This window comes from Puma concolor, chromosome B3 (genome assembly GCF_028749965.1).
Source record: "Puma concolor isolate L17-30 chromosome B3, mPumCon1.1.hap2, whole genome shotgun sequence".
NCBI classification, from domain to species: Eukaryota; Metazoa; Chordata; class Mammalia; order Carnivora; family Felidae; genus Puma; species Puma concolor.
In genome coordinates, this window is record NC_141672.1 from 129,538,197 (window position 1) to 129,555,204 (window position 17,008).

Genomic DNA, 17,008 nt, shown 5'->3' on the forward strand with positions numbered 1-17,008 from the left:
ACTTAGACAAAGACAGAATTTATTTGGAAGTGTAATGAAGTATCTCATGACATGGAAGGTAGAATTACATAGCCAAACCATTAGAAGAGTAATTGGAGCAAGCTGGTCAACTAAATCTCTTCATTTCTGGCCCCTACTTTGCTCTGGTTCTTTATGTTTTTCTTGAATATCTACTTTATTCCCCTTAACTGGTGACCTATTTCTTCCTTCTACATGACAAGAAACATGCCAGCAGATTCTGGCATCATCCCACTAAGGGGCACTAGAGAGAAACTCTTTTTACCTACATTTCTGAAAATTCTGGTTGTCTGGTTGGGCATGGGTCTGGTGCCTCCCCAGATGCCACATGGAGTCAGGGGGTCTGTAAGATCTCCCTGTTCTGATTTGTACCCTAAGACCACAATATATGTTCTTGCAAGTGGACAATAAGGAGAAGGGATTAGAAGTCATTCCTCTTTGAAGGGTTTACTATCAGACGATGACCTCATGGTCATTAGACTGGTAATTAGTGATTAATACTGAAGAAGAACTCAATAAGATGTGTCATGTGACTGTTGACTTAATATTTATTATATCATTTATTTAAAATAGGTTTATTTCCCTTTCTTTTCCACAGTGGTTGGAGAAAAGGAAAAGACAAATAATGCTGTAAATGTTCGAACAAGAGACAACAAAATTCATGGAGAGATTTCTGTAACTTCTGCCATTGATAAATTGAAGACTCTCAAGAAATCACGTACACTAAATGCTGAGGAAGACTTTTGAAATTCTTCCTTGTTCTTGCTTCCGTGTAACCTTGTTTTGAACCCTAAAAATGCATTTTTCTTAATTATCTTTAGTACTTCTGAGAACTTTTGACCCACTGATGGGCTCAGTGAGAAAGGAGACAATGAATGAGTAGCTGATATTAAAAGTTTAATTCTTTAATGTCTCTGAAGCTAGTAAGAGGACAAGCTTGGGAAATTCTTAATTTCCTAAATGCCTTGAAAGACTTAAATGGGAAAATATTATTCATTGAAAGAGGGGAAATACTGGGATATGAAGATTATGAGATATTATTGCTGAGACTGGGTTTTCAAACAATAGGCTTCAAATAAAAATCTGCAAAGCTTTTTTAAATATAAGGGAAAATCTTATTTTCTAGTAACATTACACCTCAGGTATTTTTATGGTTGTCTTACTAAAGTTCACACTGAAACTTTATCTCCAAAATTGGAATCATCACTTAACTAACCAACAACCTCAAAACAAGAAGCTAGTACTAAATACTGGATTACTGACCAAGGACTCTGAACCTCAAATTCAGTGTTGTAGAATCTACTGTTGTTTGCAGTATAGGTTAAGAGTTGCTGTTTGAATGCTTCTAATTGACAATCGACCCTTATTCATCTGTAGAAAAAATAAATTCCTATATAAAATGCAGCACACAGTGTTTCCAGTATTTCATCCATTGGCTTATAAGTAAGCAGCTCCCCTAGAGTTAAATTGCTTTTTTGATGAGATGACGCATTACTGATTAACACATTCGGTTAACCTTAAAAATAAAACTGTCAGTTATTTTTTATAAGTTAATTTTTGAGAGAGAGACAGACAGAGTGCAAGCAGTGGGGGGAGGGACAGAGAGAGAGGGAGACACAGAATCTGAAGTGGGCTCCAGGCTCTGAGCTGTCAGCACAGAGCCTGAGGTGGGGCTCGAACTCAACGGAGTGCGAGATCATGACCTGAGCCCAAGTTGGACGCTTAACTGACTGAGTCATCCAGGTGCCCCAAAACTGTCAGCTATTTTATCAGCAGAAATGGATTCTTTCGGGAATAGCAGATAATTATAATTTGGGACAGGTTAGCTATGGCAAAACCATACACAGGAGAGAGGGCTGTTTTTTTATAGAGCAAAGGTGGGAGGCGGAATTGGGAAGGACTGCTGTGATCAAAAAGTCCATTGGAGTAAACTGGGAGCTTCAACTGTAGTGGCTTTTCTTTAGTGAGTTGTGACTGCTTCTCATTGGCGGGGCTGTTGCAGCAAAGAGAAAATCTTCCTCTTGCTGGGGTAGCAAAGTATAGGCTCTTCCTGTTGGGAATGCAAGGTGCCTCTCTTGCAGTTGGATGTGTAGTCCATTAGGAGTGGTAGGGCATAAGAGCTGGCCCTTCTGGCCTCCTGACTCCATCTTAAATACAGTTTCCTTTAGTCAGTTTCACAATGTAAATGGAGTTTTGCTTTTAACTGAGAGGAATACCTTACTGCTCAGAACAGGATTGAAATAGCTTTATGCCAATAGAGAATTTAGCTACCGATCAAGAAGTATTTATTGGGTGCTTATTTGGCTAGGTGCTGTGCAATTCAAAATAAATTGAAGACATGCTCTCTCTTCTCAACACATTTATTATTTAGCATCCTGAACAGTTAATAAACAAAACTGCATTTTATATCAAACCTGTATAGTGCTAAAAGGTGTGCAAATTGTGTGATATAATTTTTAGGGTAATATTTATTAAGGTCTTATTGTGTGCCAGCCACCATTCAATATACTCTTTTCATTCATCCAAACTGGCTAGTGAGGGAATGGGGAGTCAGGAGGCCCCCAAAAGAATTTCGGGCCAGGTGGGTGGAAAAGGGGAACGCAGGTCAGCAACACAGGACAAAGAATAGTGTGACAAAAATAGGTACAGTCTGCCTTATGAGCACGCAGGGAGCCAGAGTCCTGGGGTTCAGCTCCCCTCCCCAAGGCTGGCCTTCACCAGGGAGGGGCTCATGCTTTGGACCCTCCTTTCACATCCCAGGGTTCTTGTCCCAGTGCTTCTGGACCTGAATACTTGACAGGTATACTTACTGTCCTCTCCCAGGCTCTGAGGAACTTTCTGGAAGTAATGTATGTCTTTAAGGAGTTGGCTAGTGATGAAACCAACAGCTGACCAGAGAGAGATGCTAGCTGGGCACTGATCAGGTCGGCAACACAGGGAATGGGGGTCCTTTTGGGGCTGCCTACCACACCCTGGGGGTCACTTCCCCAACTGGGTTTGTGCCACAGTTTCTTCATCTGTCAATAAGTACCTTTTCAGTATGAAATCAAACACATCATCAAAACCTTCGCAGAGTACCGAGCACAAAGCAGTTTTCAACCTCACAGCCAGCCCATATAAATGGTGGCCAACTTCCCAAATTTGCCCGCCTCTGATTGCAGCCACTTCAGGTGTGAATTTCGGTCCCGGGTGACGTTCGCCAGTCGCTAGCCAAGGAAGGCGAAGCGAGCGCCTCGTCCAGCGGGCATGGGGTACACTAGGGAAGCAAACAACCTCTAGGCGTCGCGACCTTACCCCACCTCCACCCCAGCCCCGGGAACCCTCTGCCCAGTCCGCCTCGGGACACGGAAGTCCGCGCGCACCTGCCAGACGCCAGCTGCCCGGCCCAGCCGAACCCACGCAACGCCCGCCGCGCGCCTGCGCCTTGGGCTCTCCGAGGCCGCGCTCGCACACGCCCCTACGGCGCGCGCGCCGGCGCCCCGCCCCTCTGCCCAGTCCCGCCTCGTGGCCCGGAAGTGCGCGCGCACCGGCGAGATGGTGGCGGCGGGCGTCCAGCTGGGGGTCCTGCTCCGCCTCTGCCGCGTGCTGTTGTTCCTCTCCCAGTTCTACATCTTGTCGGGCGGGGGTGAGTTAAAGGCCGGGGTCCACGCGGGGTCCGGCTGAATGGTACCCCGGGAGCGGCGGGAGGTGTCCGCGCTAGGCCCGTGGGCGGAGGGCGAAGGGCGGAGGCTGATCGCTGTAGCTCCGTCTGGCGGGTCCTGGCCGCCCACTCCGCCCCGGGACCCCGGAGGCGCCGAGCTGGGCCAGGGAGCCCTCGAGCAGGAGACCCAGGGCTCGGGTGTTGGCCGGGGAAGCGGACCTGGAGCCCGACACCAACGCTTTGTTCCCTAGTTGCCTATTGATCTAAATAGGTGTCGACCCTATTTGGCGTTTCTTTGTTTAGTTTTCTGGGTCGTCAAGCTGTGAGTTTTTCTGAGCAGTTACGGGCCTGGTGTGGACCTTGCGTCTTAAGCACACAAACCAAGGTTTTCATATCCCAGGATAACATGTTTCTCTAATTGTAGGATCCTTAAATTTAGAGCAGTCGCAGCCGCTGGCTCAGTCAATAAAGGATCCGGGCCCAACACGTACTTTCACAGTAGTTCCCAGGGCAGCAGGTACTAGATATTTTCTATTCTAGTAAATGTGTGTATTTATATCTAGTGGTTTATTTCTTCCTCTTTTTAAGATAAAAATCACTTTCCATTTTTTTGAACTCTTTATTGTATTTTAGGTTATGTGAACTAAAGACAGCTACCCAGATGTATTCTGTTGACTGTCTTGATATTGCAATTCCTTTTGACATTCCAGCCACATCTCTTTTTCCAATTCCACATTCCTCATTTCTATCTCTCTATTATTTTGCCACCTCGTTCATCAAGATCACCTTCAACCAATGCTTCTTTCCCTTCAGAAAATTTCTTTTTCTTCTTATACCCCGTTCCTGATGTTGGATATTAAAGGTTCCTCCCAAGGCTGTGTGAAATGGAAGGATGAGAGGGACTAAGACTTGGAGTCTCAGTCTGCTTGGTTGAACTACTGGAAGTTTGAGCAAATTATTTACCCTTCAGGATTCACTTTCCTTGTCTTTAGGGTGGTGAGGTTAGCCTGGCCCTCTAAAGTCTTTTGGGCTTTGTGATTTCTAAGTTTCCAATTCCCAGCCCCAAAAATAATCGAATAAAAGAAAAGAAAAATGATATTTGTAGAATTGCCCACATAATTCAGTGACTTTAAGTGGGACCAGTTTTAAATGAGTATTAGTGTGTTTTGCTTAACAGAACCTTTATCTCTATAGGTCATCCCTTTACAGTTCCATTATTTCAATGAATTGAAACTGGCAGAGGTGTTTTACTGATTCTTATATGGATGTAAAGATCACGACAAGACAGCACCATTCTTGAATCTAAAATTATAGAGCACAAAATTTTTTTTATTCTTTTGGATGTTTTTGAAAGCCTCTCTTCCTCCCCAAGAATACTTGCAATTTGATCCTCTCTTAATTGATAAATATATTTTACTCCCAGCAAGGCTGGCTGGGGGAAAAATTGCAACCCAGTGAACCAGTTACTAATATAGAGGGCTATGTTCAGCTTTGTAATCTGAAACTTAAATTTCCTTATTACCTGCAAATCATGGCTTATTGAAGTACCAATGTGGAATAACGACAGAGAACATTTTCCAAAGTTGGTACCGTTATTGTACTGTTTGATTCGCTTAAAGGGTCAGTGGTGTAATTACCAAATTCGTGAATTCAGGTGAAAAGAATATTGGATTAGAAACGGGTTTGGGTTGTTCCAATTTTGTCACTCCCTCTGTGATCTTGAACAAACTTTGCCATTGCTAAACTTTTAATTGTTCATCTTGTTAGAGTAGATTTTTCTGAGGCCCTAACTTACACCTAGCTTTGTGTCTACATTATATGTTCATAAGCACCTTTGCTTTTCATGCCCATTTGCGGGGGCAGTAATTAAATCCTTTTTACTTAGCTGTTGAACTGTTGTTGCATCAGGTCACACAGCTTGGTTGGCAGAACTTTGCTTGAACTGCAGGTGTCTCCGACTCCCAACTCCGTGCATTTTCCATTCCAGCCCAGTAGTTCATTGCTAGCAACCATGTCCCTTAACCTTAGGAAACTGTATTCTCCTGGGATTCTGATCAATATTATATGAAAATGAGCTTCTCTCTTACTTTTCACAGAAAGTACTGATATCCCACCTTATGTGATGAAGTGTCCAAGTAATGGTTTGTGTAGCAGACTTCCTGCAGACTGTGTAGAATGCAGGACAAATTACTCCTGTGTCTATGGGAAGCCTGTCACTTTTGACTGCACAGTCAAACCTTCTGTTACCTGTGTTGTAAGTACTGCAACTTAATTCTTTTAAATGAACTCATTGTAAACCTCAAGTTATAAGTATAGTGTAGATGTGACTGTAGGGGAAATCCTGAAAGAAGGTGCTCTGCATTCTACAAGTAATATTTTAGGAACAAAGACAACTTGATCAGAAGACTGAATCTTTCATTGCCACGGAAGGTTTGGTTGCCTGGCAATTAAAAACAAATTTTTTAAAATATTTATTTATTTATTTTTGACAGAAACCAAACATGAGTGGGGGAGGGGCAGAGGGAGAGAGGGAGACACAGAATCCGAAGCAGGCGCCAGGCTCCAAGCTGTCAGCACAGAGCCCGATGTGGGGCTCAAACTCACGAACCGCGAGATCATGACCTGAGCTGAAGTCGGATGCTTAACCGACTGAGCCACCCAGGCGCCCCCAGATGGGAATTTTTTGACAGATTAAATTGGAGCAGTTATCAGACTTCTTAGAGAAAGCCAGAAATAGAAAAGGCCTATTAGAAATGACCCTGTTACAGTCATCACACCTATATCCTGTCTCCTTGCATTTTGACAGAGAGAGGAAGGAGCCTAGAAAGGCTCTCCTAGTTGGTGTTCCATAGAGTTCTCTAGGGGTACCTGCTTCTGAGCTACCTGACTTTGGCTGCCGTTACAATCATTCCTGGAGACAGCCCCAGACCCGCTGAATGTGAGTAGGTTAGGGAGACTCTGGTGTCTGCAGTTTTAACAACTGGACCAGGTAAATTATTGCACACTCCCTTGTTTGGGGCGACAGTCCTCGTGTCTGGGTGAGATGAAGACTAAAAACGAATAATGAAGTAGTGTTTTACTCTTGACCCTGCCGTAACTCGCTGCAGTATTTATTAATCTGTTTCTTGTTAAATAAGATGAATGAGCGGATGGGCCCAGAACAGCTTTTTCTAACATGTGTCCATGGAACCCTGTTTTTGGGAACTTGTTGAGAAGGAAGGAACGGATTCCATACTATGTCCTCTTTTGCAGATCTCTTTTGACCTGGCAGTTCTAGCATTTTTGTCGCTTGAGCAGGGTTCCTTCCCACTGCGTTGTTTGGAACTTAATCTGTGGAGGGCTAGATTGGAAAGTTCCTTCCACCCCTAGACTCTTTCTGTAATTTTCCTGATGAAGTCTAGTATCAGAAAGGGAGTGAGGAAGGCTTCACTTCATAGGGGAAATGAGATTTTACGCTGTCGTTGTCTGAATTTGTTTTTTTATAAACACGTTACCATTTTGTATACTGTATCAGCACACTTGAAAATTGAGTCAGATAGTCTTGATGACTGCCCTTGAATTATTAGTCTTTGTTACTGTGTCTTAAATGCAGTCTGGCTAAACTTCTTTATTTGAAGGCTTTAAAGATTTTTATCTCCACCGGACACTAATGTAACGTTGTGTGACAACTCTAATCAAGTATAAAAAGTACAAAAAAAATTTATGTCTCGTGGGTCTGACAGATAGTAGCTACTTACTGAAAAATGGAAAGACTCTGAAGGGGAACTTGTCCAGAATTAGCCTCCTTTGTTGTTTGCCTCAGCTGCTTTGACTTTCATCTCCGAAAACTGGTTACAGAGTAAGACATACTTCTCAATTTCTTTCTTCTTTAGATGTTCCAAAAACAAACGGTTTCATTTAGTAGAAAATGGCAGCAGATATCAAAAAATAACAAAGGTAGAGAAATTATAAAGCTTAGGGAAGTTTTGGAACTCCTTGGTCATGGTGCCTGGTACAGCCCTCACCAGGGCTGGGTGGGATTTTTTTTCTTTTCTTCTCCAGAGGAATTCACATCACCTGCCTCCTCTATTAGCCAATAATAGTGAGTCCTGTAAAATTGCAGCTGCCTGGTTGTCAGGTGTAGAATTTGAAGTCTGCCGCCAAGGGAGTTTTTTGGTCTGTTCTGAAAACTAGAGAGTGGTAAAATGCACGAATTGACTACCTGGAGACATGAGTCTTAGGACTGCTGTCGCCAGGCTGTCCATGACAAGTCATGTGTTTTTAACTTGTTTGTTAATGAAGATCTGTAGGGTCCCTTCTTGGTAACTGAGTTACTGTTTCAGAAAGAAATAATCCACGACCTTCACCTGCAAATCCTTGTTTTCTCTCACTGGCATGTGCGTGCACTCAGGTGCCTCCTGCCCCCTCTTATTTTGAACTTAATGGAAAAAAAAATTAACTCTTCGAGTCCTTCTCCATGCATACTGACTAGGGACTCCCAGGCTAAGGGAATCTCATCTGGATTCTTTTATAGAAATGAATGTAAAAATCCAGCAACTCCTGCCAACCCCTCCTGTTCCAGTTGTAATGGCAACCATCAAGCCAGTTGAGGTCAGCTGGAAATGTGCTTGTCAGAAATGCAGTTTTGTATCACTTGGAGAAGTGATCAGTCTGCCAGTGTATCTGAAGCAGTATAATTCCTTCTGATGGGTTCTGGATTCTAAGTAATGACAGCTGTTTCACAGAGGGAAAGGTAACAGATAACTTTTCCTATAGATCAGCTTTTGAAGGGGTCCGTTCTTTCCTGAGGAGCAGGCAGGTGCAGTCGGTGCTGGGATGCCTGGGTCACTGTGTGGAAAAAAGTGGAATCCCTATTTTGTTAAAAATAAACTTCAGAAAGATCAGGGATTTAAGGTGATGAAAGGAAACCATGAGGTAGCAGAGAAAGCTTGAGATTGTTTTGTTATCATCTCAAAAGGAATAGTTTCCTAAGTATGAAGTAAAATTTAGAAGCCGTAAAAGAACAAATTGATACATTTGACTACTAAAAATGACCTAAAAAAGCATAAAGGCAAAAGATCAATGACAAACTAAGTAAAAAAACCATTTCTAACATGGGTGACAAATAACGCATTAAACATTTCCAGGGACGCCTGGATGGCTCAAGTTGGTTAAGCTTCTGACTCTTGATTTCAGTTTAGGTCATGATCTCAGTTTCTTGAGTTCGAGCCCTGCATCAGGGCTCAGTGCTGACAGTGTGGAGCCTGCTTGGGATCCTCTCTTCTCTCCTCTTCTCTCTCTCTCTCTCTCTCTCTCTCTCTCTCTCTCTCTCTCTCTCTCTCCCCCCTCCTCCTCCTCCTCCTCCTCCTCCTCCTCCCCCTCCCCTACATGCTCTCTCTCTCAAAATAAACATAAAAGAAAAAAAAAAGATTTCCTAAAAGCAAATGAGAAAGAGATGACAGTCCTATAGAAAAATGGTATTAGGACATAAGTAGATGGTTCATAGGAAAGGAAAGGTAAATGGGCTTTCAACACACGAAAAAAACTATTTAATTTTCCTTGTAATTAAAGCAATAAAAATGCATGTGTTTTTAAACTTACCAGGTGGCAAGAAAGTAATAAATCTTAGCAACAGTGTGAGTTCGTGAGGATGCCAGGGACACTCCTATCTTGTTAGTGGGTAGGCAGATGGCCAGCCTCTTATGTAGGCACTTGTCATATGTATGAAACCTACAGATATATAGAACTTGTGACTGCAGTTCCCTATCTAGAAATTTATCTCACAGATACTGTACGTGGTTACAAACAAATATGCCTGAGGATATTCTTAGCTGCATTGTTCACCTAGACGGAAGATTTAAAACAAGCTAAATGTCCAAGAGAGAACTGTTTATGACTCATTATGAAATGAAATAAATAGCAGCTGCTAAAAAGAATGAAGCAGATCTTGAGCTATTTACTGATAGCTACAAAATTAAGTGAAAAGTAAATATCAGTGGAAACTTAAATTTAAAAAATAAAGAAATATATGTGACATAAACATGCTCATGCGTAGAATAGATTCATTGGAAGGCCAGAGGCTAAGCAGCACTTGCTGCTGGAGAGGGCAGTGGCTGCTGATGGCTGGGCTGGACCAGCTTCCTCCTCGCTCCTGTCCTGTCTGGGAGTTTGTACCACATGTATTGCCTAGTTGTTGGGATTTTTTTTAATTCTTTTTTTATTCTTATTCTTAATTATTTATTCTTATTATTATTTATTCTTATTCTTAATAATTATTCTTAATTATTTTTTTATTTATTTATTTTTGAGAGAGAGAGAGAGCGTGAGTGGGGGAGGAACAGAGAGAGAGGGAGACACAGAATCTGAAGCAGGCTCCAGGCTCCGAGCTATCAGCACAGAGGCCAACGCAGGGCTCAAACTCACGAACTGTGAGATCATGACCTGAGCTGAAGTCAGACGCCTAACCAACTGAGCCACCCAAGCACCCCCATGTATTGTCTAGTTTTTAAAAAACAATTGATAACAAGGGGCACCTGGGTGGCTCAGTTAGTTAGGCGTCTGACTTTGTTTCAGATCATGGTCTCGGGGTTCGAGAATTCGAGCCCCACATCAGGCTCTGTGCTGACAGTCCAGAGGCTAGAGCCTGCTTTGGATTCTGTGGGCTCCCTCTCTCTCTGCCCCTCCCCTGCTCACTCTCTGTCAAAAATAGCATTAAAAATAAATAAATATAAATAACAGTTGATAAGCATGTGTTATCACTGTATCACTAGATACATAAAACAATATTGCCTAAGTCAAGTGGTGCCTTACCCAGTTTTGGATGCTATTCACAAAAGCAGTTTTGCGTTGATGAAAAAAATTAATAAATTGATACCTCCAGAGGTGATTGACCATTTAAAAATGATTTTGGAAATTATATATTGCAGTGTAATGTCAAATGGGGGGAAAAGGATACGAAATGATTTCAGTATAATTGCACTTACATAAATCTATATTACCAGAAGAAATAAGGAAAGATTGAAAGTGGTTCACTCTGGGGAGGTTACAGGTTTTTTCTTGTAAGTTCCAAATGTGCAACACACATAGTGCATGTCCTACTCTTACAAGCAGAAAACAAAATAATGATTTTTTTTTAAATCAAAGTGAAAAACCCTCTGGTCTTAAAAGCTTAGCACCAACAGTGAACCTTTGTTGAGTGTGGTTCTGAGTTGAGTGCTTACCCAGTAGAGATGTGAGCAGTGGTAACAGCCCTGTGGTACTGGGCCATAGTGGAGATTTGAGACTTGATTTGAGACTCGGTAGCCCATCTGTGTTGTACTCCTGGGAGCATCGGACTGGAGTTGGGGAACATGGGTTCTACACATCACTTGCAGCTCAGTGACCTTGAACAGATGTACTCATCCATCCTTCCAGCTCTCTGTGACTCTGGCTTGATAAAATACACCCCCCCTTTTTGTTGTATTACAAAAGTACACATGCTCATTATGAAAAATTATACAAGTGAAAGTGGTAAAATAATCTTACCATCCTGGAATGACTGTTGTTATTTTGATGTAACTTTATGTAGATTTTTTTCCCTTAGGTATATGTTTTGGGGTGTATATTTTCATGACTATAGGATCATACCATATACATTTGTTTTGCACACATATTGGTTTGTACCTGTTTTTCTGCACTTTCTACCAGGAGGAGAAGTCTTTTAGAAGCTTTGTGCCTTGTATTTTTATTGGCATATTAACTGCTATATGATGATTGATTCATTTTACGTCCTTGGGCATCTAGGATCAAGACTTCAAATCCCAAAAGAACTTTGTCATCAACATGACTTGCAGGTTTTGCTGGCAGCTTCCAGAAACTGATTATGAGTGTTCCAACTCCACCAGCTGCATGACCGTGTCCTGTCCTCGGCAACGCTACACTGCCAACTGCACGGTGCGGGACCACATTCACTGCTTGGGTAAGTGGGGTTCAGCGAAGTTCGTGAGCAGAAAACTTTCCTTTAAGCTTGCATGTGGAACTTTAATTAGCAATTAGACAATTCAGTTGTCTAATCAGAAACATTTATTAGTTATGCCAAGCCTCACTAATAAACTCAGTGGCGACAGACGGTAGCTACGCTTGTGGTGAGAACAGCTTAACAGATCGTTGTTGAATTACTGATACAGCATCATATGTCAACTGAAAAATAAATAAACTCAATGAACTAAAAAAAACCTAGAAAACTTGTAATTCTCTTATCTTTTAAAATGTAATATTTGAACAAACAAGAAAAAAATGTGTAAGGTATAAAGCCTGATGTATAGTAATAGCATTTCACCCAAATTAACAACTAAAACAGTCTGATGCCACTGAAACTACCTGAGTGCTTTTCCTGCACCCAGTGCCCTACCTTCTCTCAAGAGGTGACTGCCCTGGTGAATTTTCTTTTCATCATCATCCCACTTCCTTTGCTTTACATTTTGTATAGTTCTGTCACTTGTATATAACAAAATATAGTGTGATATATTATTCAATGATGCATGTTTTTAGACTTTTGTAAAATAATAGTCTGTTTATGATCTTCTTGTAGTTTCTTTTTTCCTCTCAACATCATGTCTCTAAGATTCATCCATGTGTTTTATCTATTTATTTTCTTCTGTATAATATCCACTGTGAAATTGTATCATAGTTTATCCATTCTCCTGTGTATTTGGATTATTTACAGTTTTTTGCTCTCACAGATTGTGGTGCTTTTAAAGTGTTTGTACGTATCCTCTCCTGGTTGCAGGTGTGCACAAGTTTGTGTAGCATATACTCTCTAGCATGTACTGTTTTCCAAAATGGTTTTAACAATTTACATTCCCACTATTGGTACATAACTAACTGTTCCTTTTTTTTTTGTTTTTTTAAGTTTATGTATTTATTTTGAGAGAGAGGGCAAAGGAGGGGCAGAGAGAGAGGGAGAGAGAATCCCAAGCAGAGTCTGTGCTGTCAGCGCAGAGCCCGACAGGGGCTCAGCTTGAACCCATGAACCTTGAGATCATGACCTGAGCCGAAATCAAGACTCAGATGCTTAGCCCACTGAGCCAGCCAGATGCCCTGGTACATAACTATTCTTAATCGACATGTTCTCCAGTACTTACTGTTCATAAGTTTTGTCTTTTTCTTAAAAATTTCTGGAAATTCTTTTATATTTTGGATAATAACCTTTTGGTGTTCCTAAAACCCTTTCCCAGATTTTTAGTTTTTCCACTTTGTGTGTGTGTCTTTTGAATAGAACTTGACTTTTTTTTTAGTAGAACTTGAAAATTTTAGTTAGTTGAAGTTATTAGCCTTTCATAGCCCTTTTTTTTTCCTATATTTTCTTTTGAAAGTTGGAAGTTTGGCCTTTCACATATAGGTCTGTAATCCACCTGGAATTGGTGTTGGGAATGTGGTGTGAAGTAGATGCAGGTTTACTTTTCTCCCCACGTGGATAGCCAGTTGTCTCCCGAGTGTCTAGGCCAGTCTGCGTGTGCCCTGTCTCCCACAGGAAGAGAGAGAGAGAGAGAGAGAGAGAGAGAGAGAGAGAGAGTGTGTGTGTGTGTGTGTGTGTGTGTGTGTGTGTGTGTGTGTGTGTCGGGGAGGGGGCGGGGACACTGGGCTCTCTCCTTTTCCCATTGCTTGATTTGTCTGTTTCAGTACCACACTGTCTGACCCTAAACTTCGCTGAAGCCTTGATAGCTGGTAGGGCGTTTCACATACTTCAAACTGTAATCCTTCCTTCTCTGATTAAATATTAAATGTATGCTTAGAGATGGTAAGGACTTTCTTTCTACCATTGACCGTGGCAAACTTTAATTACCATAAAGAGTTGATTTTTAGGTTTCACATTACAAGGCCATTAGTCTCTGTGTAAGAGTATTTGTTTACCCATGTTTCTAATGTAGAGTATTTTCCCTTTTTTTAAGGTAACCGTACTTTTCCAAAAATGCTATACTGCAACTGGACTGGAGGTTATAAGTGGTCTACTGCTCTGGCTCTGAGGTAAGCGTGGCTACTGGTAAGTTGAGGGTGCCATTTGGGTTCCATTGGGATCAGTGGAATCTTCCATACATTGAACTCAGCCGAGTTCCTCCTTCACTCAGATTCTTTCACATTTGTTGGCTAGGCCTAGGAAATGAAGCTGCATGGGGTTAGTGAGATGATCAGACCAGTCCCTTTATGGAATTTAATGGCAGGATGTTAGCCTTTCTCCCAGGATGCCTGCATACTTTTTGAGATGACTTACCGAATCATTATTATAGATAATTAGAACCAGTCATGGTTTCCCCATCCTGAATGTATTGTGATTCAGCAAAAATGCTATATGCTATTTCGGATGGATAGGTTTATGATTCATAGCGTTAATTTTTAGTAATTTCCTCCTTTATTATAAAAACTGATACCTACCCAGTACTCGGTTTTTAGTAAAACTGGAAAAATTGAAAATGACCAAATAAAACACTAAAAATCACCTGTAATTCCACCATCCAGAGATAAGCACGGACTTACAATTTTAACATTAAAATGTGCTTGAATTTGTGAAACTTTTCAACAGCTTTGGGGGAAAAAATTGTACCAATTCTTTCCCTCAGTGGGAAGGCAGGTGGGATGCTGGTTAAACAATTCACTAATTAAAAGTCGGGGCACCTACAGTTGAAGGTTTAGCATTAAAGCTTGAGACCCTGTGGCCTGTGTGATGTGGGCTAGGTTTCTGACCCTCATCACTGTTGACTTTCGGGCCACATAATTCTTTGTTGTGGCACCGTCCTGTGCACAGTAGGGTGGTTAGCATCTCTGAACTCCACCTACTAGATGCCAGTAGCACTCCTGTGTCTCTAGATACTGCTAAGTTGCCCCTTAGCAAAGCCCCTTGCTTTGTGAGAACCACTGCTTTAGGGTTTGGGCTGAGGAGAGACCAGATCCTGCCTGGCAGGAAGTCACAGCTGGAAAGTAAACGTCCAAAATAGAAAATTAGATACAACAAAAACGAGATTTGTTAACTGGCCAGGGTCTTTGTCAGCAGTGGTTCAAATGAAAACTGACAACTGACTTTTTGTTTAAGTAAATGTTTTATTTTGGAATGACTTCAGACTTCCAGAAAAGTTACAGTGATTGTTCCTGTCCCCCTCTCAACTGGTTGCCCCAAGATTGTTAACATCTTAAATTACCATGGTACATTTAACAGCTTGACTTTTAAAATGTAAGAATAGTTTTCTGCTCAGAGCTCAGCATCATTTCTTTCAGAATATTCCCTGAATGGGAGAATGTCCAGGGTTTACCTCAAAGTACTCCAATGCGGGGGTTGGGGGGGTGGGAGTACGGGTGAAACAGGGTTGACCACATGCTGAGAATTGTTGGAGCTGGGTCATGGGTACTGCTCTCTTCTCTTCTTACTCTTACATGGCTTGAAATTTTCCATGATGAAACATTTAAAAGAAGCACAACGAGAAGTTGTCTGAATAGCATTAGATCTTAGAATTTGGAGGAACCTTAAAGTCACTTATTCTCGACACTCATTGCTTGGAGATGAGTGACAGAGCTCAGGCGACTTGATCTGGGATAGTCAGGAGGTGTTGGGCTGCTTCATGATGACACCACCTCCTGACTCTGTCCGTGTACTTCCTGTTGGACTGGCTCCCTGCTTTGTTCTGGATATGCCATTTTCTAGATGAAAAAGCAATGAGACGGATTACTTTTCTTCAGAAGATGAACTTCAGATTCAGTATAGCTAAAAATTTTTTTACTTTCTGGCTTTTTTAAAAATTCTTTTAATGTTTATTATTTTGAGAGAGAGAGTGCACGTGCACCCGCGAGCAGGGAGGGGCAGAGAGAGAGGGAGATACAGAATCCAAAGCAGGCTTCAGGCCCTGAGCTGTCAGCATAGAGCCCAACGTGGGGCTCGAACTCCTGGACCACGAGATCATGACCTTAGTGAGCTGCTGTCAGATGTTTAACCGACTGAGCCACCCAGGCGCCCCTCCTTTTGACATTAAAACAGTCTTCTGGCCCATGATTATTTGACGTTGTATGTTTGTGTTCTCATCAGGGGTTGTGATCATTTGAGGCCCTTTTACAAGTGCGACTCTGTGCCATTTTTGAGCTACCCTGGGGGGTATGGCTGATGGACCCCCTTCCTGTTTGCTGTTGCAGCATCACCCTCGGGGGGTTTGGCGCTGACCGTTTCTACCTGGGTCAGTGGCGGGAAGGCCTTGGCAAGCTCTTCAGCTTCGGCGGCCTGGGGATATGGACGCTGATAGACGTCTTGCTGATTGGCGTTGGCTACGTGGGACCAGCAGATGGCTCCTTGTACATTTAGCTGCGGCTCCGAGCTTCAGAGGAGCAGTGCTTCCCAGTCTCTTTGCCTGTAGGAGTTGATGTGCTGTGAGTAATGTATTTGTATGTTTTTAATGTACAGCATCTGTACTTTGCCTGCCTTGATAAAGGTAAAATAATAATAAAAAAAAAAAAAACACCGAACCATGTTTATCTGGAATTTGTTTTTACTTGCCTGAAATCTGTTTTTTTCTATGAAAAAATTTAAACTGACTTAAACTAGAACAAATGCAGTGATTGAGAATCTACTGAATATCTATGACTTTAATTTCAGATTGTTTAAGTCCATACATCCTTGGATCTCCTTGAAAAGCGTTTTCAGCTGTGATTGCAGAAAGTGGAACGTGTTTTTGTTCTTTAGCTAATAAAGTTGTCTAACCTAAACTTCACCTATAAGTTTTGCAGTGTCTATCTATGTAGTTTGGTTCTTTATATACAGATGCTTGAAGTAAACCACAGAACTCTTACGTGTAGTTGCTGTGGTTTGAATTTTGTTAGTCACGTATTTGCAAGAGCACCAAAAAAATTAAAATAATTACAAGTTACTTTAAGAAGCATGTAGAACTGTTTTCTGTATTAAGATACGATCTTAAGTAATCATAACTGTTGTTGAGGTAAAATATTTCTTTTCCAGAGCCTTACTCCATTTCAACAGATATATTCATAATTGGCTGGTTTATTGACACAGTGGAAGTGTTAAAAAGTGTTTTTGAGTCTTTATAAATCTGTTTGTAGACCCTTTAATGGAAAGAAAAAGTTATTGCAAATGCAGTTTATTCAAGGTTTCCTTTGAAACATTAAAAAATTCTTAGCATTTTTTCCTTTCAAACTTGAGTATCTGACTTTTTAAACATTTATGTTAATAGCTAGAAGATAGATAACCAGCCTATCTGATCTAGAAGCTATAAAATATTTTTCAGAATGTCTCCATAAATCTCATGAGGAAAAAAAAAAACATTTTCTTCACAAGATTATTAATTATAGTTTACCTATAAAATACAAGGGTATTGAATCACTTTGGTGTGATAACCTGCC

The 17,008-nt window shown here is 41.5% G+C and overlaps 2 protein-coding genes across 5 annotated transcripts in view; both read left to right on the plus strand.

The window, feature by feature from the left end:
- Positions 1-1,422, plus strand: part of TARS3 (threonyl-tRNA synthetase 3) — a 63,326-nt gene extending 61,904 nt beyond the window's left edge. For both annotated transcript variants that reach the window (XM_086711388.1, XM_086711389.1), the window contains one exon: positions 617-1,422. In XM_086711388.1, the coding sequence (XP_086567514.1) occupies positions 617-765 (149 nt within the window). In that variant the 3' untranslated portion in view covers positions 766-1,422. The remainder of the gene's footprint in view (positions 1-616) is intronic.
- Positions 1,423-3,502: 2,080 nt separating this feature from the next.
- Positions 3,503-16,362, plus strand: TM2D3 (TM2 domain containing 3). Of its 3 annotated transcripts, none has more exons than XM_025918934.2 (6): positions 3,503-3,643; positions 4,083-4,175; positions 5,755-5,912; positions 11,420-11,594; positions 13,567-13,642; positions 15,791-16,362. In XM_025918934.2, exons 1-6 carry the CDS (start codon positions 3,553-3,555, stop codon positions 15,954-15,956), a joined length of 759 nt encoding a protein of 252 aa, XP_025774719.2. In that variant the 5' UTR covers positions 3,503-3,552; the 3' UTR covers positions 15,957-16,362. The 3 variants fall into 3 exon arrangements, with proteins under 3 accessions (XP_025774719.2, XP_086567516.1, XP_025774721.2); XM_086711390.1 differs by having other exon boundaries at positions 15,687-15,807; XM_025918936.2 differs by lacking the exon at positions 4,083-4,175.
- The last annotated feature ends 646 nt before the right edge of the window (positions 16,363-17,008 follow it).

What these genes read in the sequence shown, in the direction of transcription:
- TM2D3 (XM_025918934.2), top strand. Translation starts at nt 3,553, where the DNA reads ATGGTGGCGGCGGGCGTCCAGCTGGGGGTCCTGCTCCGCCTCTGCCGC. An exon ending in AGTAGTTCCCAGGGCAGCAG is followed by an intron (nt 4,176 to 5,754) that starts GTACTAGATATT and finishes TACTTTTCACAG; the next exon opens with AAAGTACTGATATCCCACCT. An exon ending in TCTACTGCTCTGGCTCTGAG is followed by an intron (nt 13,643 to 15,790) that starts GTAAGCGTGGCT and finishes TTGCTGTTGCAG; the next exon opens with CATCACCCTCGGGGGGTTTG.